Raw genomic sequence first — 26,333 nt, forward strand, 5'->3', positions numbered from 1 at the left:
GTAAGTTAAAGGAGATCAGTGTTCTAATTGCTGATGAAACACAACTGTGTTCATTGCAATATTGGTGTAGTTCTGTTTGAAGACTGCTTAACTTTTCTTTTGATTTTTCTCTACCATTCCACTAGAAAATAAATTCTTCTGTATTTAAGATAATTGGAATCACTGACTGTAACATTTGGGGATAATCACTGTCTGGCACCCCTGGAGACAAAGTACAAATCTTCTGACCTAGAAAGAAATGAAAATAGGAAAGACACCACTAGACTAGACTAGACTTTCATCCAAAGGTAATGGGAATTGCAAGCCTCATCCACAGAAAGAATTATGCTAAGGGGATGTGGAGTTATGGTGCAAGTTTGTCTGTCCCTGTGTATAGACCATCTCAGTTTGTGTTTCAAGAATGCTCCAGTGGGACTCATTGAATTTTGGATACTAGGTTGAAACAGCCTGGATGTTTGCAAGCTGGCTGCAATACCATTACAGTGAGATTCACAAGGAAAGAGGATTGTGCTGAGGAGACAAGAATTTGGCCCCACATATTCCTGGGTTTCTTTGAGTGACCTCTCCTAGAAAGAAGCTGTTTGGTCTTTGTAGAAAATGGCATCTGACAGCTTGGAAAGAAAAGCTGTTTTTCTTCCCATGCCAAAATTCATAAAATTTTGGACAGAAAAGTACATTTTTATGATGGAAGGCAAGAATTTACTGGGTAATAAATTATTTGTTAAATTCCAGTGATGTGTTGGAGCCTGACAAGGATTATAGTTTTGCTGTCAAGGACTATAGTTTTGCTGTCAATTCAATTTCCTTAGACTTGTGGATGCTGGTTTAATTATTTGTTTCTGGTTTAATTAAAAGGCGCTTAAATCAGTGCAAGTTTTGCCCCTGATGTCAACGAGCCACAGGTCCGAGTTGTCTTAACTCTCAGGGTGATTAAGAAAGAGCAGATCTTTCAGAAGCTCCATCACTCACAACCACACACAGTTAATCTTGAGCTATGGGAGCCAACCACAACCTTACAACAAACACAAGCGAGTGGTATGCGCTTATCCTAGAGTCCGCTAAACTACAAAGGGAGCAGTGACCCTTGTTAAGGATAACAAAGGTTGAAATGTATAAAGCAGATATTTTTTTTTTAAACTGAACAGAGAATGTGGCTATAAGAAGCTGAAGTTAAACAGAAAGATGGAAAAAACAATTTAGAGAAGACCACAAGAAACTGAAGTAGCTTTCCAGGAGATCAGAGATAAATCAGAAGTGATATCCCAACAGTCTTCCCTGCTGCTCCTCTCCCCTCCAGGCATGGGGAAGTATGGTGGAGGGATGGGGGCACCAACTATTGCCCCTTTGTGTGAACACTCACGCGGGCAGAGGCCCCACTTAAACACAGCAAATCGGACTTTTGTTCCCAAAGCCGGTTCTTGTGCCCTCAATGTCTGCATCTATGCTGCAAATGCTTTTCAGAGGAAAAAAACTTGCCTAGTCCTTCCTAAAAATCCTGCTTGAAAGTACGAGTGAGTGACACGGAGCTCCTTTAAGCCCAGTCAAACAATAAACATCAGGAGATGGCTTAATTTAGCAATCCTAAATTGACTTCAGCACAAGCCTGAACTGAGGAACCTTCTTCTCTGCTACATTTAATGGCTCCTTCTGAGCCAAATTTTGGTTTCTGTGGTTTGTCTTGGATTGCGCCTTCTGAAAGTCTAACTACAGCCATCACTGCAACCTTTTTCATCTCTGAGAGCAAGCTTTATATCCACAAGAGAAACTGAGTCCACCCGATGTATTTGCTATTTCCCTCCATCCAGCCCCAGTCTTACCAGGCAGCTGTACGAATACATGTTCTCCAACCCAAGCTACACAGAAGAACAGGAATATGGAATCAGGTACTTGAAGAGAGGAATGTGAAGTCAGATGTGTAAGCACACTTTAAAATGCTTGTGAGGTGATGACATTCCTACCTAGCTTCTTTTCAGAAGATAGTATTTGAACAAAGTCAACATACCTTAGCTAAAAAGCTGGTATCTTTTGGAGAGCTGTGTTCATGACTAATAAATCAGCTACCACTACTTTGTCTGCTACTATTTGTCTGGCCCTTGGAAGATGATGTGATAATTATTAGTAGAATTTCATCATAGATTGTGAGTTTTGTTTCAATGTGAAGACATCAAAATGCACACAGGACAACCAGAGCCTATTACGGTCCTCTAAAGAATTTTTCCTTTGTCCACAAATAGAACAATAAATGGCTTTTCCAGGCTTTAGTTACATGGTGTCTCCCATGTTTATTTCAGCAAGCATGGCTTTTGAAGATCCTGCACTGGGAAAACACTCCAGGTGTAAAAGAAGTTGCACATATGAGAATTGCCACAATGAAATGCAAATGAAAATAGACTATAGATTGTTTAGAGACAGGGCATATGTTCTCTGAATTTCTCTGAACAAGGTTCCTGCCCTTTGGAGAGGATCATGTGAGACAAGCAATTGCAGACATCTTCATGCCATGTGCCAAAAAATATTTACTAATTTACTCAAAGATAGTTCCATATCTAACTGCTGGGATTGTTTTTTCTTCCTTAATGCTGCCACAAATAAATTGGCAATACTAAGCAGTCTCACTGGCAAACATAATGCCACAACTTACAGATGACAAAGGAGATGGTTTGGCACCTGTCTTTTCCATTCTCTCACAAACCTTCTGGTGCTCCTTCTGAGCCCTGGGTGGTCTCACTTGCTCCTTCCCATGCCACATTCCTATGCCCTACCTCTTCTTTACAGCTTCAGATGACTTCCATCTCCCGCTCTCCTTTCTGCTCCTTATAGACTCCTTTTGCACCCTACAGATATCCCTGCATGACACACTGGCAGTATCTGCATGCAGGATAAGTGACTCAGGTGTGTGGTGACTTGGGAAAATTTATTGTGAAAGCAAACTAACATTTCTCTGATTTTTAATTTTCTTTATTGATAGTGGTTCTGTGTGCCAGTTCTGCCACCGGTATCATATTCACCATTGTTATGCTGTATTGCAAGGCTCCCTGAGTGTACCTCTCTCTTGAAGCAGCAAAAAATGGTATCATCCAAGATGTGCTTGCTTAGGTATCAACATAAGACATTATTCATGGCAAACTGTTCATGTCTATGATCCAGCCCCTCCATTTCTAATAACAGACATAAAAATGTGAACAACATTAGCACTGGAATTACCAATACTGGGAATGTGAGTTAGAGCAAACTGGGACGAATGGGGCAGTTCATTACTCAGTTATTGCTTCAGACTCTCAGCAGACTGCAGAGATCATTGCATTCACTATATCCCACACTTAAAAAACTAATCTGGAAATCTCAACTGCCTTACAATATATAGAATCTAGAGAAGATGAAACCTTACAAATGTGGTGCCTTAGCACAACCTAGCATTCCTTTCCACACATGCATGAATTTTGACTGTGGTAACTATCGAGACCTTCTGGCTGTTCACCTCTTTTCCTTGGTCTTTTCATCCATACAGATTTTAGTCTCTCTTTTTACATCCATATGAACAAATATGAATAAATCTCTTTGTGTGTCCAAATGTGTAACAGTCCATGGAAAGTGAGTGCTTTACCAATTACAGCAAAAGAACAGGAGTGTGCTTTGTAATGCTTATGTACATTCCTTGAAAAGGTTTGAGTTTAAGCAAAGAAAAGCCTCTCATATAGTCGGTCTTATTCAGAAGAATCAACTGGGACATCACCTGCTAGGTTTCTCCCAAGGCCACCTGATGAGTAAATCAGTAAGAAATGGAAATGCTGTCTTTATAGGACTGGGGTTCCCTTGTTCTCAAGGTTTATAGTCTTAAGACCACGTCAGGGCCACCAGCTTCCTCATCCCCCACCCATACGTATTATTTTTTCATCTGCCTGTTGGAAGAGCAGACCCACCATTCAGTGACTGGCATTGCTGAACTCACACCTCCCTGCCCTGATGCTGGCACAAGCAGCAGCCTTTTCTTTGCTATTTTGGCTTCTTTATATTCGACTGGCTCCAGAGATCCGCCCTCAGAGCCTGCCAGGACACAGATGTCTGTCCAGCCTCCACCTCCTTCCCTTCAGAAGATTAAAACAGACCCAGCAGCCTGCACCTCCTTCCCTGCTGGGTCCTGCGTGGGGCAGGAGGAGCTGTCTGCACCCACTGCCGCTCTCTTCAACGGGACTAATGAGAGGGAAGCAGGGAGTGTGACTATATGCACCACGTATTCACATGAGAGAAGCGAAGAACGCCAGCAGTGAAGATGAAAAGCAACTGGTAAGAGAACAAGTGGGATTTAGAGAAATCTGTAAATAAGAGATTAGAACAGTTAAAGCTGTCCTTGCCAGCTGCTGCCGTTGTTTGGTTTTATGACAGCACTATATGAAAGAAATGGCAATAGAAAGAGCTTTATTGACATGTTTTATTATCAGGCAAAGACAAAAAGTTCTCATGTACAGAAATTGTCTTGTCAGATCTGTTAGTAAATCTTTAACTTGGGGTTTTATACATTTAATATGCACGGCTCTGAGGAGAAAGCCAGTAACAGAATATGTCAGAAACTATACATTCATAGTGGAGTTTTCTTTCTGTTTACAGGAAAATTACAGCTTCCTTTTACGTGTGTAGTTTTCTGTGGTCGTTCATCTCAGCCACCATCCAGCAACAATCAAGTAAGGAGACAGACTTTATCTGCATTTCATCTTTCTGTAATTTTGACTGTCAAAATAATTATTCTGAGCTGATTCAAAAGTAAAATCCTCTCTGGCTAGCAATCACAGAAAGGGAGAAATGGCTATGTGCGTGGGTGGATGGATGGATGGATGGATGGATGGATGGATGGATGGATGGATGGATGGACGGACACATAGGAGAAAGACGGGGGAAAGCAATAGCTGCATGTGTTGTTTAAAACTTCCTATTAGATATATTTTTAAGATAAGGATTAAAATCTGGATATACTTGGTGGGTATCGGACACAAACCTCCCCCCATCTTTCAGTGCTTCTACTTAGATACTCTTCTGCTATGTGTGGCAACAAACTGGTTTGACTTTATTTGCTGAGCATAAAATGTAAATGGCTGGATGTCAGCCATGTGGCTCATCAAATAATATAGAATGAGACTGTTTCTAAGGTGTAACATGTCAAGCTGAATGTTTCCTTTAAGTTTATGTTGTCAGAAGGAAACCCACATTTATGGTTGAGCCTTTGCAGCACACAAGAGGCTCTCTGTAGGTTAGAAATACATCTTTTTCCAACTTGCACACTTCGTTCTTTCCCTTCCAGACTCTACTAATGTTTTCCAGATTGACCTGCTACTGGATTTGTACATGACTCTAAAACTCTTTGAATAAATGTTTATTTTTCCTTCCTCAAATTAGGGGAATCTAGTAGGATTTTATCCTCATTACAAGTTTTTTTTTATATATAATATTATGAAAAAATAGTTTTAAAAATTTGGTTTCCTCAAACAGATTTCTTGTACATTCTTCTCTGGGTCAATGAAAAAAGTCTGTAAGTTCTTCTTTCCCCCTACTCATTATTTCATGAATGATCATTCTCTGATCAAATGGGGCACAGAGGAAAGTGGGAACACCTGGAATACCAGAGAGGGTGGAAGAGATGCCAACGATTTCTCAACAGCCTATTTAGTTAGCATGAGGTTTGTTTAAGTTTCCTTGGGACTACGGAGACTGTTGATTTAGGTAACGGGCTTTTTTTTTTTTTTTTTCTTCAAAGTTTGCTTAAACCACCAAAAGTTCCAAACCAAAACCTCCTTACACAGCAGCCCTTCTTGTGCTGCAACCATTTCTCTGCAAGGGAGGAATTATTACAACACTCTCATTTAAAAGCTAAAAAAAACCCCAATTAACCAGTCAAGAATTAATTTTAAATTTGAAACTCTCTAGAAGCAGATGCTTCTTTTCTTACACCTCTGATTTGACTGAGTAGTTTAAATTTATGATTATATACTTACTATTAATATTATTAATAGCGCTATTTAATTCAGAATATTCTTACAGTTGCATTACTTAGTTTTATATGGTGGTCTGAGGCAATGTGCAGACACATGGCTAATAAAATTCACCCTTTTGTACAGGACTACCAGCCATTCTGGGTGCCAGTCACAGAACTGATCTCTGCCCCACAATCAGGATTGGCCAAGATGACTTACCAGGCAAGTAGTACCCTGAGTTTTGCAGGAAAAAGCTGTTGTTCAGAAATGTTACCAGGTTATATTCAGCTCTGTGACTGCACAATTCTCTAATTAAATTAAAATGAAAGTTACATTCTGGACATGTATATTTTTTCTTGTAGGCTTTGACCTGATTTCTCAGTTCCAAATAGAAAAAGCTGCTTCCCAAGGAATTATCCAGAGAGTAGTGGGTTCCACTTCTCTACAAGTAGCTTATAGATTGGGACCCAATGTAGACTTCAGGATCCCAACCAGGTAATGCCTTTTCTTGCTTGACTTTAAAATATACATATTTTCCAATATTATCTTTTAAGGGATAGATCTTTTCCCCAGCTAGATCACCTCATTTGCAAAATTTTTGGAGGGGGAAAGAGGAGTTCAACTTTTAATTTTTTTTCATTGCCAGAACCAGACCAGATTTATTCTTCAACATGGATGTCAGGGACTTCCACTTTCCCCTGCCAGTGATATTGCTCAGGGTCCCTCAAGATTTGCGAATAGTAAAAGGGATTAACCTCTAGGAAGTGAAGCCAGAAGTTCTTGATGACTTGAAAAGAGACAGGAAGGCAAAGAAAAGATAACAGTAGGAGAGCAGGGAAAGTTTTCTCAAAGCGTTGACACAGAGGGATCATTCTGATCATGTAAGGATTGCAGAGACATGGCAGGATAAAAGCTGATTGGTTATATGGTAAGGTTGGTGGGATTTTTTTTTTTTTTTTGACATGAGTGTTTCTGACTGATTTATGGTTACTTAATCTACAAAAGATGAAAATTATTATGTAGCATGTCACGAGCAATTTGCAATAGGAGGCTAGATTTAGGAATCTGATTGTGTTTGTGCTCTACAGGCCAGACTTGTTGCCAGTGAAGAAACAAGGAGTACAGCAGGGTAGAGATGTCTTTGCCAAACCTAAGAAAGTCTAGATTCTGGTCAAGCATCTTACACAATTAAGAATGACTCTACTTAGCAATTAACTGGCAATACTTTTAATTGCACTACTGTTTCAGCTAAGAATAATAGGAGTGCAAAGTTTCTCTGTCATGCTTTAGCTATCACTGGCAACATTTGCTTGCTGCAGCCCTCCCTGACTTCTACCTTTTTGGCCACCAGGTTAATCTAGTTTACAGCTTAACTGGTTGGTTATATTTGGATCATGGCTACTTTCCATTCCAATGGCAAACCAAAGCTGCCAGTGCATTAATGTGAATCCCACCACTGACAGTAAATGGGATCTTCATTTCACTAAAAATTGGAGATTCTCAGATTTCCAACTCATGTTTCTTAGCTCAGAAACAGTCTGTAATATTTTCATTTTTTAAGAAATTTTGTTGGTATAGGTGGCTCTAGTGAGATATATGTTCAATATATACAAGTTATACCTGATCAAGCCTATACCAGCTGCATTAATACACCATGGCATCTGAGCTGACTACTGCCACAGGGCTTGTTGGCTGGATATGGTACAACATTCAGAACACCGACTGGTCCTTGCAATCAATGCTGTGCTGTTACACCCCAATGATGTCTCATGGCATGTCTGAAATTTGGCCCTGTGTACAACTTAAAAGTCACCTGCACTTAAGCTGAGTTCATTATCCCAGTGTGTGGCTTCTCTGCCACTGAAACTGACCTTGCTGCTTTCCCCCAGTGTTATTTTACAGCGTGCCCCTCTCAGTAAGCTGACCCGGAGGGATTGAAGTTGGCAGCTAACAGCTGAAGCTGACAACACTTTAGGCTGTTTCCAATAATGTTTTTTCTTATTTAAAAAAAACCAAACCAAACCCAGAACTCTCCACATAATCATTATAACGTGGCATGGTAGGTGGGTAGATGGTTTGAATTTGTGAGGATGAATTACCTGAGAAGTATTGCAAGAGCTGTCAGGTTATGCAGAGCACCTCAAGCAGGGCCGAGCATCTTCAGTGGCACCGGCGTAGCTCTGGCTTTCCATTGCCCAGGCATCGCAGCACCCCTGAACTGAACCCCTGTGGCATTTCCCTCCGGCCACACCCCGCTGTCCTTCATTCACACGTGGATAATGTAAACATTTGCCGGGATACCGGGGGGCAGCACCCGCATCCCGCGGTTGCAGCAGGGAGGGGAGGGAAGGGGAAGGGAGGAAGGGCCGCCCGAGCCGCCCCCTGCCCCAGGCACCCCGTCGCGGAGCTGTCCGCGCCCTTGGTGCTGAAATACCGCCCTGCAGCCGGCCGCGCCGGCCTCGGGTGAGCGGGGGCGCGGGGGGTGGCGGGGGCCGCAGTAGCAGTTGCCGGGGACGGATACAAAGGGTATAATTACCCAGTTTCATGCCTGTACCGCTGCGAGCTCCTGCTTTGCCAAGAGATGGAGGAGGCAGAACTAGAGTGGGCTTGCCAAAAACACACAGCAGTTTTCCGGGCTGGGTGGCCGACACACACATAAAGGCACAAGGGCTAAAGGGGCACTGGGCAGGGGCCCTCAATAAACACATCAGGCAACAGCAAGCTCTGTGCCTGCTCCACTGCAGAGATCTCCTCTCACGCAGCCATATTAGCACCTGGTAACCCAACAGCCATGGACGTTGTCTTCTCTTGCCTTACGAAATAGAGAGGGGTCACCCTAACCAAGGCCGTTCCCCAGCACAAGGCATTACAGGCTTTTGAGGAAGGAATGGGGAGGTGAGCACACACGTAGAAATGGCAGGCAAGCCAATTACACTGTCAGCACAGAGGGCCTGCCTGTCACTGTTCAGTTAGTATTTATCAGAAATAGTAAAATAATTGTTTAGACAAACATATGATCATTATACTAACACAGACAAGCATATGTTAGAGTGTTTATGGAATCGGAATTAAAGCTCAATTAGATGGGCATGGCTGAGCATATTTATCTAGTCTTTGCTGTAGCAACAGTTTATGCTTTGAAATGCTCGCATAGCTTCCTTAAAATACTACTAAACTGTAGCTTGGTCTTGCTGCTTAGCATACTTGCCAAGGTATACCCAGAAGTACATCCCAGAATGAACAGAAAGAGTTGCACATCAGCCTTGACTTCAGCTTCTCCCATCATCCACCTAAATACCCATTGGCCACTGCTTCTTCTAGCATAAAATCTGCTGAAAAATCCACTTGGCATTGTTCATGTAATTAGAACCTTTAAAACTACCGTGACTCACACCTATTATCTCTGACATAGTGAACCTGCCATTTTTCAGTTTAATCTATGTACCTGTTGTAGGTGTCCACCAGTTACTAAGTAAAAATTAATGCTGGTAATTCAGATAATAATTGTGCTGATTTTTAATTGCAAGCTTTAAAAAATATTATTCACACAAAGGAATATGTTCATGAGGTTTTTTTTTTTTTTTTTGTGTGGGGGAAGAGGGCCAGCTATCTTTATGTGCTGTATGAAATCCTAATCCTTTGACTTCACAAATGCAGCTGTCACATCATAAGGCCCTTGGATCCTTGATACCAGAAAACATTCCAAGGCATTCACACTCAATCATCTATACTATTAAAATATTAAACAAGACCTTGGCATGATTTGGGTCCAGACTAATTAGCACTCTTTAAACAATTCCTGGGCACAGCTTGGCAGTTAGCATAGGCCATGAACCATTCCCAATAAGCAGCTTGTATATAGCACATTTTGGAATTAAGCAGGTATAAACTTCTTCATGCCAGCTGAACTTGGTTTTCAGACAACAGTCCTGGGCATACTGGATTTAGCAGCATGAAGGTAGCCTACGAATCCAGAAATGATACCTCTTTTCTTGCACCCTCATCTCAGTAGAAAGCACAGCAACGCAAAAGTTGAAGCTGCCTTTTGAACAGTGTTTGTATTTGGGGTAGTGGTGTGCTACAGACCCCTTTCACAGGTGACATGACAAATACATTATAATAAATTATAAAATGAAAATAAGAAATTTATAAAACTTTATCAGTAAGCTTGGAACATCTGGAGAATTGGATAGGCTGAATTCCTGGGGTTTTTGTTTTGATTTTTTTTTTCCTTTGTGAATAATGCATGAAGTAATGCATGTGCCTCAAATGCGTATGCCTGAAGGTCTGGCTTTTCTACATCCAGGCACCAAAAGTTCTTCAGGTGCTTTTCCTTTTGCATTACAAGAAAGATATCTTAGATAGTACCGCTCCACTGGTATTGATGATGACACCGTAATGGAAAAGACAAAATGCGGCTAAAAAGCTAATTAGCTCACAAGAGAAATAATTAGTTCAGAACTGGATGTTTCTGAAGAACAGAGCCCAGCTGAGGGTAATGAGTCCTAGCAAATGACTTTTGGATAATGACTTAGGACAGTTGCTTTTAAAAGTGCTTAGCTAGTTTTTATTGTTATTGCTTCTTTGATGGCTGCCACATACTGCCTGCCAGGTCAGCTGTGAATCTAGCAGACTTCAGGAGGTGCAGACACAACTGTCTCCAGCTTCAGCAAAGGAACCCACACCCCTGGGTGTATGATACTGCATTATTGTGAGGATGGTCAGAGGAATTTCTACAGCTACCTCTAGTGGATTGTACTAACATTGCTAAAATCTTAATTTAAAAAGGAGTAAACTATCTAAGTTGGCAATGGAGCTCACCTAGGAAATTAACTCTTAAAGAAACAGGTTTAATAAAATAAGCAGTTATTTTGTGGTATTCAAATCAATACATAGTTATCCTCTTAAATACTTAGCTGCTCTTGATGACTCCTCAAGTCAGTGAGACTGTTCAGGGCTTCCGCCACCAAGCCGGATGACTTCTCTCTGATACATTGACGCCTTGTAGGACTTAGCCTTGAAATCTTAAAGAAATCCTGTTGGTAAGCACTCAAGGTTGGGTTAGGGTTAGGGGTTCTATGTTTCAGAAGTTCCCATAAATTCATTACAAAGTTTCAACTCCCCCCCCCCCCCCCCCCCCGCTGCTCTCAAACTATATTAAAAAAATTAAGCAAAACCTCAAATATTTGATAAAATATTGGTCTGATCTTGCACTCATTTCACACTTAGAGCAGTTAATACCAAATACACAAGGAACACAGGACTAGACTGCTATGTCATAAACAAGATACAAAAAAGAAATTTAAAAATGCTCTAATGGCTTATATACATGGCAATTTTAAGTGGGTAGGAAATAGTTCAGGACTTAATTTGGCCTGCATACTTGAAATAATTTTGCATATTAATTCTTCCTTTGCTCATCTGTCTGATTCTAAGGTTAAAATTGCTTGACTTCCGTAAACTAGTAGAATTGTAAACATGTATGTTAAAATATTTTATGGAAATAATTTAGGTGCTTATATAGTTACCAGCTGTTGAAGAAGCTTACAGAATCCAGCACACTTCACTTTGCAGTGAGATGGAAGAACAGGTCTCCTACAATTGTTTATTTTAATATCCTGATAAATTTGCCATGGCTTCCAAATGCTTAGTATTTTAAGCTGCTGGCTTCAGTAGGGTTATTGCCTGTGTAAAGATCACAGGAAAAAATACACTGTTACCACTAAAGCATATGGAATTGCTTTTTGTTACTTTTGGAGTTTCTGAGATGAGAACCTGTCTCTGCTTTATCTTTAGAGTCATAGGTATATAGAGTTATAGGTATATCTTACATGGTAACAGTCCCCCTCAGAGTACCTATCTTGTGATGGGTCATGCACTACTTAGTTATGTTGACTCACATTTCTGATACTGTTGTCTAAAGGCAGCAGCTCATCTGATTGGTTATTAGAAGGTTTGGGGTTCTTTTAAGTGCAACTCTAAGTCCAGGTTTGTGTACTGACTTTTTGTCTTTACTGTTTTACACAAATTTCTTATAATTTAGTTTTCTAAATGTCAGAAATTCTTACATATTTTTTCTTCTCTGTATACACTTGAAAAAGTTCATGTACTTTCTTACTATTTGAATTTCTGAAAGGGAAGAAGGACCCATATGATGGCTTGTAAAGGACTAACACTGTAGCCAAATATGGTGCAAAGAATCCTTTTTACTAAGAAACAATGTCCTAATCGGAAAGTATAACTATAATTACTATTTTGGTTGGTTGGTTGTTCTTTTCCCCAGTATAATTATGTCAGCTGAGGTGGGGTGAGAATGTGTGTGATCTTTTAGCCAGTATTGCCATGACAGAAAAACTTATCAGTGCAGAGGAAGAATGAAAACCTCTACTCCAAGGATCTGGGATTAGCAATGCCTCCTTCAGCTGCAAAGCTCAACGTGTCATTTCCCTACAGCCACTGAACTTGACAGAGAGAAAGTGGAATGTCACACAGAGGCTAGTTAAGAAAGTACCACCTTTAGTAGGATAGTGGGAAAACCAGCTTTTATGTGAGAACAAACACTGGGATTCAGCAAAGGAAGAGATAAATGCCTCAGATGAGCTAAGGTTTTAGCAGCAGAGGACATTGAAATACTTGTTTAAGAGATGTTATGGAGGAAGGACACTGATGGCCATAAAAGATGTGCTGAACTGGATCAGAAGCTTAGGAAGAGTCTAATATGTGTCTGGATAGGGAGAGGGAGTATGTTCCTGAACCAGGAAAAAATATATACTGTGTGATCTAGAAGCCTAAACAAAAGGATAGGGGACAGTAGCATACAGTGGAAAGTGCTCAGAAGATGAGGAAAGGTCCAGGCATTGACATTTGCATTTAAAATTGTAAGGTACAAACTGAGACAAAACAGTAAGTGAACACAAGTTAGATCAAATCCTATCCAATAAAGCCAGCTGGGACAGACTACTGTATCTGCAAATCAACAGCAACACAAGTCATAGCAAACCACAGGCAGTTTAAAGATATTGTCCAGGAACCCACTCTCCCACCTTTGCAGATCTCCACACTTTATGCCATGAAATAATCTCCCAGCTAAACATTCCCCTAGCTCATACACCAGCTTTCAGGTGTACATAAATGCTCGTGGTGAAGGAGGAGAAACCCCAGCAGTCCAATAAAGGTGGAGCTGCTGCTGCTGCCAGGCTTGTCCTGGTCCTCACTGAAATCTTGCTGAGGCTGTGCCGTCGCCTGCTGGAATGTTAATTGCACTACAGCCTTGGACACTTTTAACAGCAACTACACTGGAGAAACTTTCTTACTAAATCATTAGTCATCAAGTGTGCAGAATAAGAGCTAATTTGTTGTCTTTTTTCACCCTTATTCTGCCCCCACCCCCAACCCCTCCTTTAGCCAAAAGCCTGAGGTTCACTAATCCTGGCTAAATTCCTTCTTAGATAGGGTTGATCTGCCACTCCTACTGAGATAGGGTTGATCTGCCACTCCAGAACAATCTTTGTTCAAAATACCTACTCTCCTGAGAAGTTATTCTAATGAATTCTGGTGACAAAACAGCTCTGCATGTCTCCATATACATACAACAGTCTTACTATGTGTATATTTGTCAGCTCAGGATTCGCTGAATGATTTCTGCTGCCGTGACCGCTGATACATTAACAAAATGGTTATTGCCACGCTGAACAAGAACATACATTTGCAAAAGACTTCAAATCAGATCTGCACTATCTACCTGGCCAATTACAAAGTCACATTATGTTGACTGATTTTGTATGTGTAACAGTAGGAAATAGAATAATTGTAGGATACGTGGAGCCTGTTGTTGCTCCATCCATTATTCTTAAAAAGGGTTATCATCAATATTGTACATGCTGGAAGAGCCCCCCTTTCTGAACTTGTCCCTTTTGCCATTAGCAACACTAATGACTCAAAAGGACATCCCATTTGGGGACTCTGCATGCAAAATAGCACTAATAAAAGCATGGTTGAAACATGGTTCCACTTGAGTAACTGTTTCTCACTGCTCCTTGGTGATAGCCGGGGTTTTTCAGAACAAATACATAACAAATATACCACATTTTGATCCTACACAGTGCAATATATTCCAACGGACTGCCTGATGAATATTCCTTTCTAACTACTTTTCGGATGACTGGAGCCACACTTCAGAAATACTGGACTATTTGGCAGATTCAGGATTCTTCAGGAAAAGAACAAGTTGGAGTGAATCTTAATGGTCAAATGAAAAGTGTTGAGTTTTCTTATAAAGGAGCAGATGGAAGTCTTCATACAGCATCATTTTTGCATTTGCCTTTCTTGTTTGACTCCCAATGGCACAAGCTTATGATAAGTGTGGAAGCAAACAGCGTCACACTTTTTATTGACTGTATTAAAATAGAAACCTTAAACATAAAACCAAAAGGGAAAATCAGCGTGGATGGCTTTGCTGTGCTTGGAAAACTTAAAAACAATCCTCAAATTTCAGTTCCGGTAAGTTCCAAAAGCTTTTATTACTGCAAAAAGTGTTTTATAGAATCTTTATACTTAGTTTTTTTTTTGTGGAATGTGTCTTCAAATGTTTCCTGAAAGCAGGAATGGCAGAAAAATAACAACTCCTTGGCAGGTAAGTACTAGTTTTGCTTTATAATGTTTGCACATATATATACTATGAGAGGTAAGAGACAACCCAGGTTATGTCTGAGTTTCAACAGTGAAATTTCTCAGACATTCCCACTTCTGTCATCAAATCCTGCTCTGTATAGAAGTATCAGTTGGATGTTCCACTGCTTGTCTCCTCTGTGGAGTTTGTTCTACAAGACCCAGGACACGGATTTGTAGGTTGTACTTCCCACCAAAAAGAGCAAAACATTCATTGAGCAAGAGATGGCACCGCAGTCTCACATGCATGCACTGATCAACAGCTAGAGATAATCCAATGTGCCTCTCACAGAATAAATACTTTAAATCACTCATGCAAAGGGAGTATCTCCTGTAAGGGAGACTGACAGAGGTCCTTTTTGATCTACTCTGATGTTCACATGGGAAGTAAGAGAGCAGCTTTTAAATCTCAGCACTGAATCTGAGATTATCACAAGTACCTTACACCTCGGGATACTACTCCAATCATTGTGCTACCTGGTACAATTGTGTTGGCAGCCACTTTTCCTCTTTAATTACCTTGAGCTTTTTGAAAAAGACTGACATGAAGTAAAGGGTGAACTCTTAAAAAGGTTCTTGTTTACAAGCCCTATGAGGGATAACTGTAGATTCAGAGAATAGATCCAATCCAAGCAAAAGGCCCAGCAGAGCTGGGACATAAAGCCCAGCCACTTCTGCCATAACTTCTGCTGGCTAGATCAGGACATCCCACCGCCGTACCATGGCTGCTGAGAATCCCTTTGTCAGATATGTAGCTTTTCTTGTGCACCATAGTAGACGCCCAAACTCACCAGAGAGCGCTCCTTTAGTCTGTATGGCAAGAGTAGGCAGTGAAATGCTTATTCTATATCCTGTTAGTGGATTTAATACTGAAAATATCCTCTTTGTGCTACTACTTTGCAAGGAGAGGTTTTTTTCCCCATCCCCCTGTAGCCCACCCACTACCAAAACCTTGCCACGCAAACCCAAAACATGAAAAAAATAACTTTGGGGGTGCCATATGGTAAACACTGAGTGAGTTGGACTTGATGACCCTTATCCCTTCCAACTCCTTTCACTAAATGTGAAAAACCTCAGGGATTTTATTATTTGATTATCTGATTTAGTTTCTGGGACAAACGATTAATAGAAACTACACACAAAGTAACATGCATGTAATTTCTGACTGAAAAAAGTTTATAGCTGTCACATCTGCATTTTGCCATTCAGATATGTGTGGAAGTGTTAACTCAGCTCGTGTTTTTTCAGATAATGAGTTATATTGCATTTTATGCTGAATAATGTAACAATTGTGTCCCACCATGGCACTAAATGACATTTAGGACTTTAGGAAGGTGATTTTTGAATTAATTTTGTAGATTAAAAGCAAATAGTTTCAAAATGCAGTTGAAAAAATGCAGAAAACATTGCAAAGTTCCATATATTCTGTTTCTTTCCCAGTGATCCTCTTTAAGTGTGTTAGGAACGTATAATCTGAATGGTAATATACCCATATATATAGGGTACTCATTTCAACACAAATTGAAAGGCAAAAGCAAATCAGATACTTCATCTACTGTAGCCATTTTTCACATCCTTATACCAAAGTTCTGCATCAACTTTGGAATAAAAAAAGTGAGATATAAGCTTTTAACCATCATTTATACTGGGTTTCAGGTGCCTGAAAGTGGCTATCTAGTATGTTGATATAGATGTGTATTAGGAAGTGCCAATAGCTGGAAAGTTATATTAATTCTATTGAAAACAAAAGTTACTCTTTGGAAATAAGATTCAAAAGTTACAAGCTGGAGCTGATAACAATTAGCTGCATACCTAGCTTTGCTAACTTGCCTGAGGGATACTGGTGGATGAATGGGTGGATGGGTTGACAAAAAGATTATATATTCCATGCGTGTTTCTGGGATGCAAAAAATTCTATCCCAATATTGCATTCCTCTGGAAAGATACTTTGATTAGATGAACAGGGAGCTATAGGTATTAATGTTGTAATGTATTACAACATCTAGTATACCGTGTTACAGCAAACCATGCCCTCAAGTTAGACAGAGTCATTCCTTCAAAAACATGGAGGGTTCCTGTTGCCTGTTTGAGTAATGATTAGAAATGGCAGCCTGCAAACAAGGAGAGAGATGTGATATTAAGGTCACCTTGGCAAGAAGTCGGATTCATTCATATTTGGTAGCTTTTATGAAAAAAAATAAAATAAATCTTTACATAAGGTAGGCCTTGCAACAAGAATATAATGCACATTTTTTGGCAAAAAGAATAATGAAGCACTGGAACAAATTATCAGGGAAGGAAGAAGGTAAGCATCACATTCTAATTTGTAACTGAGTTTGTATGTCTAAAAATACACTTTAATTCAGACAGCTCTGTTGAATGGACAGAGGACTCACCAGACTGAATCTCATGGCCTGTGCTATAAAGCCCAAACTGCCAATGGTAGTGGTCCAACCTGATATTATAAAAATGTAGATTTAGGAATACCATATTCTCTGAAACTGCAACAAAGAATGGACTAACGGACTAATATTTTTTAAATGGCTCTTTATATTGCACAGGTTTCGGTTTTAGCCTGTGCATTTAGTTTCTCTTTAAAGAGAGTAAATAAATCTATGTTTGGGAATATCCTAAGCTTATCCTAGTAACCTGAGTAACTTGCTTGACTATACTCAGTTTAAACATCTCACCGGTTTTGGTTATCTAATATGCCCCAGATACAATTTCTAATTTAATTCTAATTTCTAATAAGTGTATTACTTCCTTTTAGTCCTTTAAAGGAAGTAAATTATGTGTTTCCTATTCTTTTTTTGCGGTATTCTGGGAGTGCTCTATTTATCTTGCAGAATAGGTCAACTTCTTATAGCTGTGCTGTAATACATGTCATTTTAAAAGAGATTCTTTATTGCTAGTTGTTACTATGATTACCTAGGAGAGTAATAGAGTTCCATTAGAAACCAGGGCTTGCCTCTGAGTCTTTACAAAGATCTATTCCAGGATTTCTGCAGTGTTTTATGGAGGGCAAGTTTTTATACAGGTTTACAGCTGCATTTTATCTTTTTTTTTTTTTAAAGATAAAAAAGAAACAGTTCTCTTTATCTAAAAGTAATTCAAATAATCCCCTATAAACTCTAAGCAATACAAGATATATCATAATTTCAAAACTGAAAAGAAACTTACTCTCTAAATCATGTTTCTTATAGAAAGGTAAGGGCATTCATTTCTTATCACTTGAAGATTAACGGCTGTGAGATGATATAAATTGCTTTGGTTTCTGTGATTTCAGAGGCAGTACTTCAATTTTCTCATAACAGACCCTTAACACATTGCTAGAAGTGATCCTTAGTCATTATTTAATTGACATTTAATGCTGCTAACTAGTGCAGAGCAGTTATATGACTTAATGTCTAAGAGGAAGCTGCTTATCAGCGTTTGCTGAAGGGGAATTTACACCATAAAAAGAATTTTCCCCACGTATTGTAAAAAGTCACGTCTGAGGTATTTTTCAGCCTGTGAAATCTCACATTCAGAAGGCTGAACCCTTGTTATGGAAAGTCAAATAACACCAGAATTTGCTGTACTGTTCTAAGCCTTTGAAAAAAAGATGCAAGAAAAGGGAGGCTCTAAAAACCCATTTCAGAGATATTGGAAGATGGATAAGCATGTTTAAAACAGCTGTACAATGAGATACATTTAAATATGTGTAGCTTATTCTTGGTCACTTCATAAAGAAGTACTTTACTTCATAAAGTACAGAGTCAATAGCAAACTTCCCTTAGAACAAACATAGATGTAATTGACATTGTATTGTAGAAATCTGTCACATGAAAATTGCTTAGCTGAGCTGTACTTTCCCTGAAGAGATGTCTTCCCTTGAATCACCCTCGAGAGAACACTAGCCCAGTGGGGCACAGGGAGCCAGTTCTCTCAGAAGGAACCTACAAACATGTTCTGGGAATCATGGTTTTCCTTAAGAGTCTTCAGTATTGAGAAATGCTTCCCTGTAACTCATGCTATATGTAAAAAATATGACCCTAGTATTAGGTCTTATTTACATCTTACTCAACCTTTACCCCTCTCACCTAAAAGCTGTGGGCATTTCCAGGCATCTCCACAGAATTTAGGAAGACAAAACAGTGGACAGACATAGCTAATCCAATTATATCTGTGCTGAGTAAGAAATTAAGATGAAATGGAAATCCTACAAGAATCTTGCAAAATGGATATCACAAATAATCTTAAAAGATTACATTTTAATAACTTTGATGTATGTCTACCCCTAACTTAAATGATGTTAATATCTGAGAACTTTGCACCTGTACTTCATCCTTAATAACACTTTGTATTGATATCAATAGAACACCTACTTAAGACCTTCAGAATAGTGGTGTCTTTTAAATCAGCTTATCAACAAGATTGTGGTGAAATACTGGTGAGGGAAAAGGGAACTCGACAGCAAGGCTAGAACATCTCTGCCCTTGTCTCACCTCTTCTGAATCAATGGGAAGCCTTTTACTATCACACCTTTCACTATCTTGAAAAATAAATGTGGTTTTTTAGCATTAAAAAAAATCAGACAGGTTTCATCTCAATTTTTTGCCTTATAAAGCATCAAAACAGTAATAAAAGCTCAAAGCAAAAAAAAATGTACAGAGCAGCTACAGTTTATCTTTTAATTAACTGACTAAGCAACTCTGAAATAACAAGTGTCAAATTGAAGCTGCATGTTCAAAATATTTCATCTCCTTTTACATTTGAATTGTGGTCCAGCATTTGTAAATAATGCTAGGTATTTTCTCTGCATAGGATGCCTGCTTTATTTATTCAGATTTTTTGTTGCAGTGTGTCTTAAACTCATGAGAGTTTAAGAAGCCTTACTTAACCTCACCACTCAAATCCCATCTTGAACAAAACAAAGCAATCAGTTGGCCATTGGAGAGCACTGAAAGAAAACATATGAGACACTGAAAGGATTTCCAGGCTATGTGAGTCAAGTTCTCACTGCAGCAAGCAATCACATTGTATGATCTCATTAACAAATGTATCTCATTTTATTTATGTTCAAAGTTGAAAAACTAGGTTCAAACTTTAAAAAATGTATATGCTTTTGCTAGTAGTATGCTGTTAAGACACACATTTTGGCACTTGGACATGCATCAAAGTCTAACACAAACCCAGTAATTAACATTTTAGCATCTCAAATCTCTTTCACCTTAGTACAGAAGCCAAAAAACAGACACACATTTAAAACAATAACTAAACAAACAAGCAAACAAAAAAACCAAAAAAGAAGCAATGATTATCTACATAAAAATCCCAGAATGTGCTGATGCAGATATTGGCTGCTGGTGGTATGTCTTAAAAGTAGTTTTTTCAGTATTTACAGATTTTGTCCCATGTTCTAAGTTGAAAGCACAGCTCAAGACTATTAATTTCTGTTAAAGTTGTTACTGATCAGCCTTTTTGCATAACCTGTACCCAAGTCCTTCATTTCAGGCATCCAATTCCTTTCCCCCACCCCAAGCAGAATGCTCTCTAATGTGGCCATTTCGATTTGAAGAATTTGTCAGCACTATATAAGAATTACAAAGCAAATCAGGCTTATTCAGTGGCATCTGTCTACCATTTCCACAAAGAGATTCTTCCTTTCTTTTACTACTTTCCGCCCCATTTACTTCCAAACTTAGAGTTTCTGCAGTATAGGAATCATTTCCACAGACTTGCTGATTTGGTCTTGTGAATGAGGGAAGTGTTCTAAGGAAAGAAGTGTGGAAGTGCAAAACTGCAGATTACATACAGATTAAATTTGTTCAGCAATCTTAATTATGGTATTTCCTAACTACTGAATGGATGACTTTTCAATTTTAATATTGACATGATTTAAATTTAATTTTAAATAGCAAACTGAAAAACTAGAAATTCTGTCACTTAAACCCATGCCTATCTTAATTTGAATCGTAAACAGTTTATTATTTAAATCAGAAATAGATTAACTGCTTTAGAGACAGTGATGGACCTCTTTCCATCTGCAAGCGAGCTTCAGAATAATGTAGACTCAGGACTCAGGATCTCATTGCATGGTATGAAATAAATTATCATACAGGTTGTATGATTTGATCCCCTTTTTATGAATCCTTATCCTCAGATTCCAAATACTCTTTTATTTTTATTATTGTATGGTTGCCTTGTAGCATTGAATTATAGTATACACTCGGTTCTTTTATATGTATATTACAACATCTATTATTAAGGACTGGGAAAGGTTTTAAAATCAGAATTGCATTAAAGGAGGTAGAGAATTGAGTCTCAGATGATGGTGTCAGATAACAGGTAAAAGAAAGGAAGGTACTGCCTCTTTTGTGCTCTAGTCGCAGAGCTCTGGAAGCTGTGACGACTGCAAAGCAAACAGAACAGTAGAGATGTGATAGCAAGGATTTCAGGGGTGGCAGCACTGAAGTAGTAGTGGAAAGAAGGAAGAAAAAAAGTAGCAACTTTTAGATATGTAGGTGTCTTGCAGAGGTCTGAAAGACTTGAGACTGAAAGCATTTATTAACTGTAGCAGTCAGTATGCAATTAAATGAGTGTAAAGAGGGTGGCAGGAGAGGAAAGCATTTCAGAATAATAGTCTGCCTTCTGCATCAGGTATGAATCAGGACTGAAGAGAGTGATGAGATATCCCAGAGGGAGCACAGAAGGCAGCCAGGAAGCACCAAGACAATACATTGTGGGAAGGATGGTGGGGAGTTACTTTAGTTCAATAGAATAAGAAGAAAGACTCAGAGAAGCAAAGAAATATGTGAAAGCCCCTGGACACTCACTTCTATTTTCAGCTTCTCAGAAAAACCAAGTAAGAGTCTTTTCCATACCAAACCTCTATGTTGTAACAAGAAAGAAACCAACAAACCAATCAAACCCTTCTTTTCCCCCTAATTCCCCAGCCATTCATAATGAAAAGAAAGGAATAGGAGCCTCTGCATTTTATCACCAAACTGAGGAATCTCTGGATAAACCATTTCTTAGTGGTTCATAAGCCAAGCTGATACTATGTGTGATGGGAAGGGAAAACAACCCAAGACTTTAAAACTTGCACCCAATATACACACACAATGTCATATATTTCTAGTATTCAAAATTCCATGCAATGAATTATATGTCAACAGAAATAGCACTTAAACTGTATGTTTGAGCGATTCAGTAGCTTTCAGCAGAGGGTATGTTTTTCAATCTATATAGCACACCAGAGTGAGTGTCAGTTACTGTTTCTGAGAAGATGCTTGGCCTAATTCCGTGCCATTTCCAAGTGTTAAATACAAATGTTCAAAGAAGATGTGAAATTCCGCTGATGTGTATTACTACCCTGCTGCAGGCTGCTGCCAATGTGTGTATGATCCTGCTTTTTAAACTACTCATATCACGCTTCTGTCCTCAGATCTACCATTCCTCTCAGGCACAACTATCCACCCTGAGAAGACCTTTTTGCCTGCCCTTCAATAAAACCACCACATAGCACGAGGAAATAGAATCATAGAATCATAGAATGGTCTGGGTTGGAAGGGACCCCAAGGATCATAGAGTTCCAACCCCCCTGCCACAGGCAGGGCCACCAACCTCCAGGCCTGGATCTACACAAGGCTGCCCAGGGCCCCATCCAACCTGGCCTTGAACACCTCCAGGGACGGAGGTGTTTATAAGTACACTTATACACTTATTGTACACTTATACAGGTGTTTATAAGTACACCTGTACTTATAAAGACCACGTAAAAAAATGACACATGATGAATCTTGCCTTCTCTTTAAATCCCTCAATAAGTTTATGCTCCCTCCTTAAAAGCTCTCCACAGGTGGCAGGACACAGGGTGGATCTCTCCCCCGGACTGAGCTCTCTGATACACCCGTACCTCACACAATTAAATACCCACCTTTTAAACCATGCCGTTGGCTGACCAGTGCTTCTCCCATTACACTCTCAGCCAGCGTGACCCCCTGACCCGAATTAACGTGATCTTTATCTCCTTTTCTAGTTCGAAATCCAGTGGATGGTGATTCACTGCGACCCCCTGCGACCCCAGCGCGAAGGCTGCGGCGAGCTGCCGGCCCGGGTGAGTGCCCTGCCCTGCCCGGCTGCCACCCAGAGCCTGCCTGCCCTGCCCGGCTGCCACCCAGTCCCTTGCCTGCCTGCCCTGCCCGGCTGCCACCCAGTCCCTTGCCTGCCTTCCTTTTCTGGCCCGAGACGGCTGCTTTTTACCATACCTGCCTGGAATTTCGTGCCTTTAGAAATCCGACCCCCCTAGCGCCGCAGCAGCCTCATTTTAACCCTTCCGTGACTTACTTTCTTTCCCCTCTCACCCGCTGCTCGGGTGGGGAACTTCTCAAAGCCGTGCCTTGCAAACGGGAGGGATTTTCGGAGCCGCCTCCCCGCAGCTGCCCCCTTACCGGAGAGCCTGACGGCGGGAAACCCGTGGCGGGCGGGGTGAGGGAGGGGAGGTAGAAGGTGAGGGTCGATGCCCAAAGCAATAGCAGCAGGGCAAAGGGTTAAGGCGCTGCTGGCATTCAGTCCTCCCCTTCCCAGCCTTCAGCTTTCCTCCAATCCCCGCGACCCTCCCCAAGGCGTTAGGCAGCAGCCCTGAGGGGCTGCAGCAGGGTTCACCTTTAGCCGCCTGCCCCAGCAGCTGCAGGCCGCTCTCTCCATCGCCATGGCCCGGGCTCGGTGGGGCCTCCTGCCTCTGGGGCTTTTCCTGCAGGTTGTTTGCCTCTGCCTGGCTCAAGTAAGTTTATTCTCACTTTGACTCTTCTTGTCTCCCTCGCAGATAAGCCAGACGGTAATCGAGGTAAGTGTGAGGGAAGGGGTGGTACTATGTGCCCAGAGAAAGGGTGAGGGTGAAGAGAGACTGAAGGTCGCGCCCTGTCATGCCCTGGCACCGACCTGCTGAAGGGGTTTTGACCATTTTATCCTCTGCAGTAGCTGTAGCTGACCCTGACACAGTACTGGCACTTCTGCAGGTGGCTGCAGGGCAGGGGCGCCGTGTGTGCCTACGGCGTGCTACCTGGCAGGCTTCAGGCACACACCTGGTGATATGGTGGGGCTTGAGCTCCATCTGCAACTACCACTGGATGAATTATTACTGGGTAGACTGGTGTGGAGAGGAAAGGTGTCCAGAGCAGCAGTGCTGCAGACAGTGAGGGGCCAGGCTCAGGGCCCCAGCAAGGCCCTGGCCAGCTTCCCTCACAGAGTGCCGTTGTGGGGCCGTGGCTGCGGCTCTCTCTGAGGAGAACAGAGCCCCCCATTATAGGGAGGGAGACCTGTAAAAGCCTTTCTCTCGGTTTCCACACTCTGGTGGCGCCTGCTGCCTCCCTCTTGGGAGCCCCGTGCTTTGAGAAAGCGCCTCTGTAGATGCTAATGTAGTCCTGAGGAAACGGGAAAACACTGAGCCTGTCAGCGAGTAGGGAAAGGGTTGGTTTAAATTTTCTTCGCTAGCACGAACTCTTGAGAAGACTGTCTCCTTTGTGTTGGCTGAATGAGTAAAGTAGGGTACTGAATTTCAGTGTGTGTTTTTGTTTCTGCCACCCTGTCATTGCCATATGGTGTTAAGATCCCCTTGGGTTAGGAGTCGAGTGTCCTCCACCTTGCCCTAGCCCTGCCAATATCTTGGAGTGCAGGAGGGTGTCAGGGCTTGGAAAGTGGGGGGGTGGATGACACTTCATCTATCCTCTACCCTGAGAGAAGCATTGCAGGTTGTCACAACAGCTACAGTGGTATAAGGTCCTTGCACTTCTGCTGTGAGGACAGCTGTGATCCCTCCAACCCAACCCATAGACACACCTTCTCATTGATTATGCTGTTTCCCCCAAAACTGGCTTTCAGAAATTTGCCAGGATCTAATTGCTCTTTTTTTCTTTTTTCTTACTCCTTGTCAGAGAGGTCTCCCTGGTCCACCAGGCCCCCCGGGTCCCCCGGGTCCACCAGGAGTTCCTGGTATTGATGGCATTGATGTAAGTGTTTCACATGCCCTTCTTAGGAAATAGTAAATGCCTCAAGGTGTATCTGCACTGTCCTAACTGTCAGCATTTGGCCTGTGTTTGAGTTTGGCTGTGGATCCCTGTAGGAATCGATGCATTTTGTAATCTGCAGAGGGCTGGGTGGGGGGAAAGCTGGATTTCAGATTATCTCTGATATGGAAAATAGAGGATTATTTATTCTATGTAATCATGATCATATGCTATGATTATTTGCCTTAAATGGGGCATGGGGGGGGGGAGGTATAATTCTCTTCTCAAAAGGGATTATGCAGTATCACTCATCCTAAAGTATGGTAAGGGTTTGTGGCATTATTCCTGATAGGAGCTACTATATATTTTCCCCAAACTCCTGCCAGAGGTTTCTGTGATTATTTCTTAGTGTGAAATAGGAATCATGGGGGTTTAATATGAATTTCTTACAATAAAATCAGTTCAGGATTATTCCTGATAAATTGTAAATTAGTGTCTCTATTGTTTTGTTTTGTTTTATTTTTTAGTTAAATGAGGGACCATTGAAAGTTGCTGTAGTTCTAATACCTTCTCTTTCATATCTTATTAGGGGGAGAGAGGTCCTAATGGTCCTCCTGGTCCACCGGTAAGTGCCTGCAGCTTCTTTGCATTTGTTTCTGCAAGAGGAGCGCTTTTGAGTTGTATCTCTGCTTCCTCTAGCAGTGTCTGCTTGCCTCCCTGAAACTTGCTTAACTGTCCATTTAAATCCCGAAGGGCCCGGATGGGGATGCAGGCAAACCAGGATCCCCTGGCCTGCCTGGAGAGCCAGGAGCAGATGTGAGTACACTTGATTCTCTGGAATTTCCTCCTCTTCTTTGTAGGTTATTTTGGTGGCGCTTTTTTTGGTGTTTTGTTTGTTTGTTTTTTAATATATTTAAAAGAAATAGTTGGTTCTAGTCCATTTCTTTAGAAGCATGACTTCCTTTCGAGGGCTCTGGCTCCCCCACAGCTGCCAGTGAATGCCGGCGGCAGGCGCTGGGGGGAACCGCTTCTCTCCTAGCCGGGCACAGCCGGTGAGGAACAGTGCAAGGACTGTAGGGTGCTGCCACCCTGCTCTGAAGGGCAGGGCTACTGCGGGGAGGCGTACCCCTTGGCCTTGGAAACGGCCGAGGTTAGCAAGGACAACAGGAGGATCCATCCCAGATCTGCGCAGGAGGATCCGCTGCAGCCGAGGGCACAGGCGGCTCCCGAGAGCCCGGGCCGGCCAGGAGCAGGGAGGCCCGCTCCTCCCCAACCTAGCAAGGGGCCGGCCAGCGCTGCTCTCTCACGGTCACGGCCGCGGGTCGGCGGGGTGGGCCGGCTTCTTCCGTGCAGCAGGGACTGGGGGTTGCTTTTAGTCAGTTTAGGTCTCGTTAGCCTCTCCTTCCAGAAAATGGAGGGAAAGGGAAGACAAAAAAATCATCTCGTTCAGCCCTGTAGGCCTGATGTTAAAGGGAACAGTTATCTTTTTTTACTAAGTTGAAGCTTAAGAATGAATTATTAACACAGCTTCTGAGGAAACCCTGCGATTTCCATATAGCTGTTGTTCCAGACAAAAACCTTCCAGACTTAAACCACTGCAGAGCCCATACCTGCTAATGTATATTCCTTTGTCTGCGGAAAATAATAGAGAATAAGAAAGTTTCAACATCTTCTAGTGTTGATGGCCTGTTAGGTTGTGTCTCTTGAGTAAGTT

The 26,333-nt window shown here is 41.3% G+C and overlaps 1 protein-coding gene across 1 annotated transcript in view; it reads left to right on the plus strand.

The window, feature by feature from the left end:
• Nucleotides 1–4,270: 4,270 nt before the first annotated feature.
• Nucleotides 4,271–26,333, plus strand: part of COL9A1 (collagen type IX alpha 1 chain) — a gene marked incomplete at both ends in the record, with an annotated part of 68,411 nt that continues 46,348 nt past the window's right edge. Inside the window, 10 exons of the mRNA XM_084261344.1 lie at nt 4,271–4,284; nt 4,606–4,679; nt 6,108–6,185; nt 6,326–6,458; nt 14,066–14,462; nt 22,654–22,731; nt 23,440–23,460; nt 24,548–24,622; nt 25,209–25,244; nt 25,373–25,435. Of these exons, the coding sequence (XP_084117470.1) occupies nt 4,271–4,284; nt 4,606–4,679; nt 6,108–6,185; nt 6,326–6,458; nt 14,066–14,462; nt 22,654–22,731; nt 23,440–23,460; nt 24,548–24,622; nt 25,209–25,244; nt 25,373–25,435 (969 nt within the window). The remainder of the gene's footprint in view (nt 4,285–4,605; nt 4,680–6,107; nt 6,186–6,325; nt 6,459–14,065; nt 14,463–22,653; nt 22,732–23,439; nt 23,461–24,547; nt 24,623–25,208; nt 25,245–25,372; nt 25,436–26,333) is intronic.

The sequence above is a fragment of the Gallinula chloropus genome, assembly GCF_964237585.1.
Source record: "Gallinula chloropus genome assembly, chromosome: 3".
NCBI classification, from domain to species: Eukaryota; Metazoa; Chordata; class Aves; order Gruiformes; family Rallidae; genus Gallinula; species Gallinula chloropus.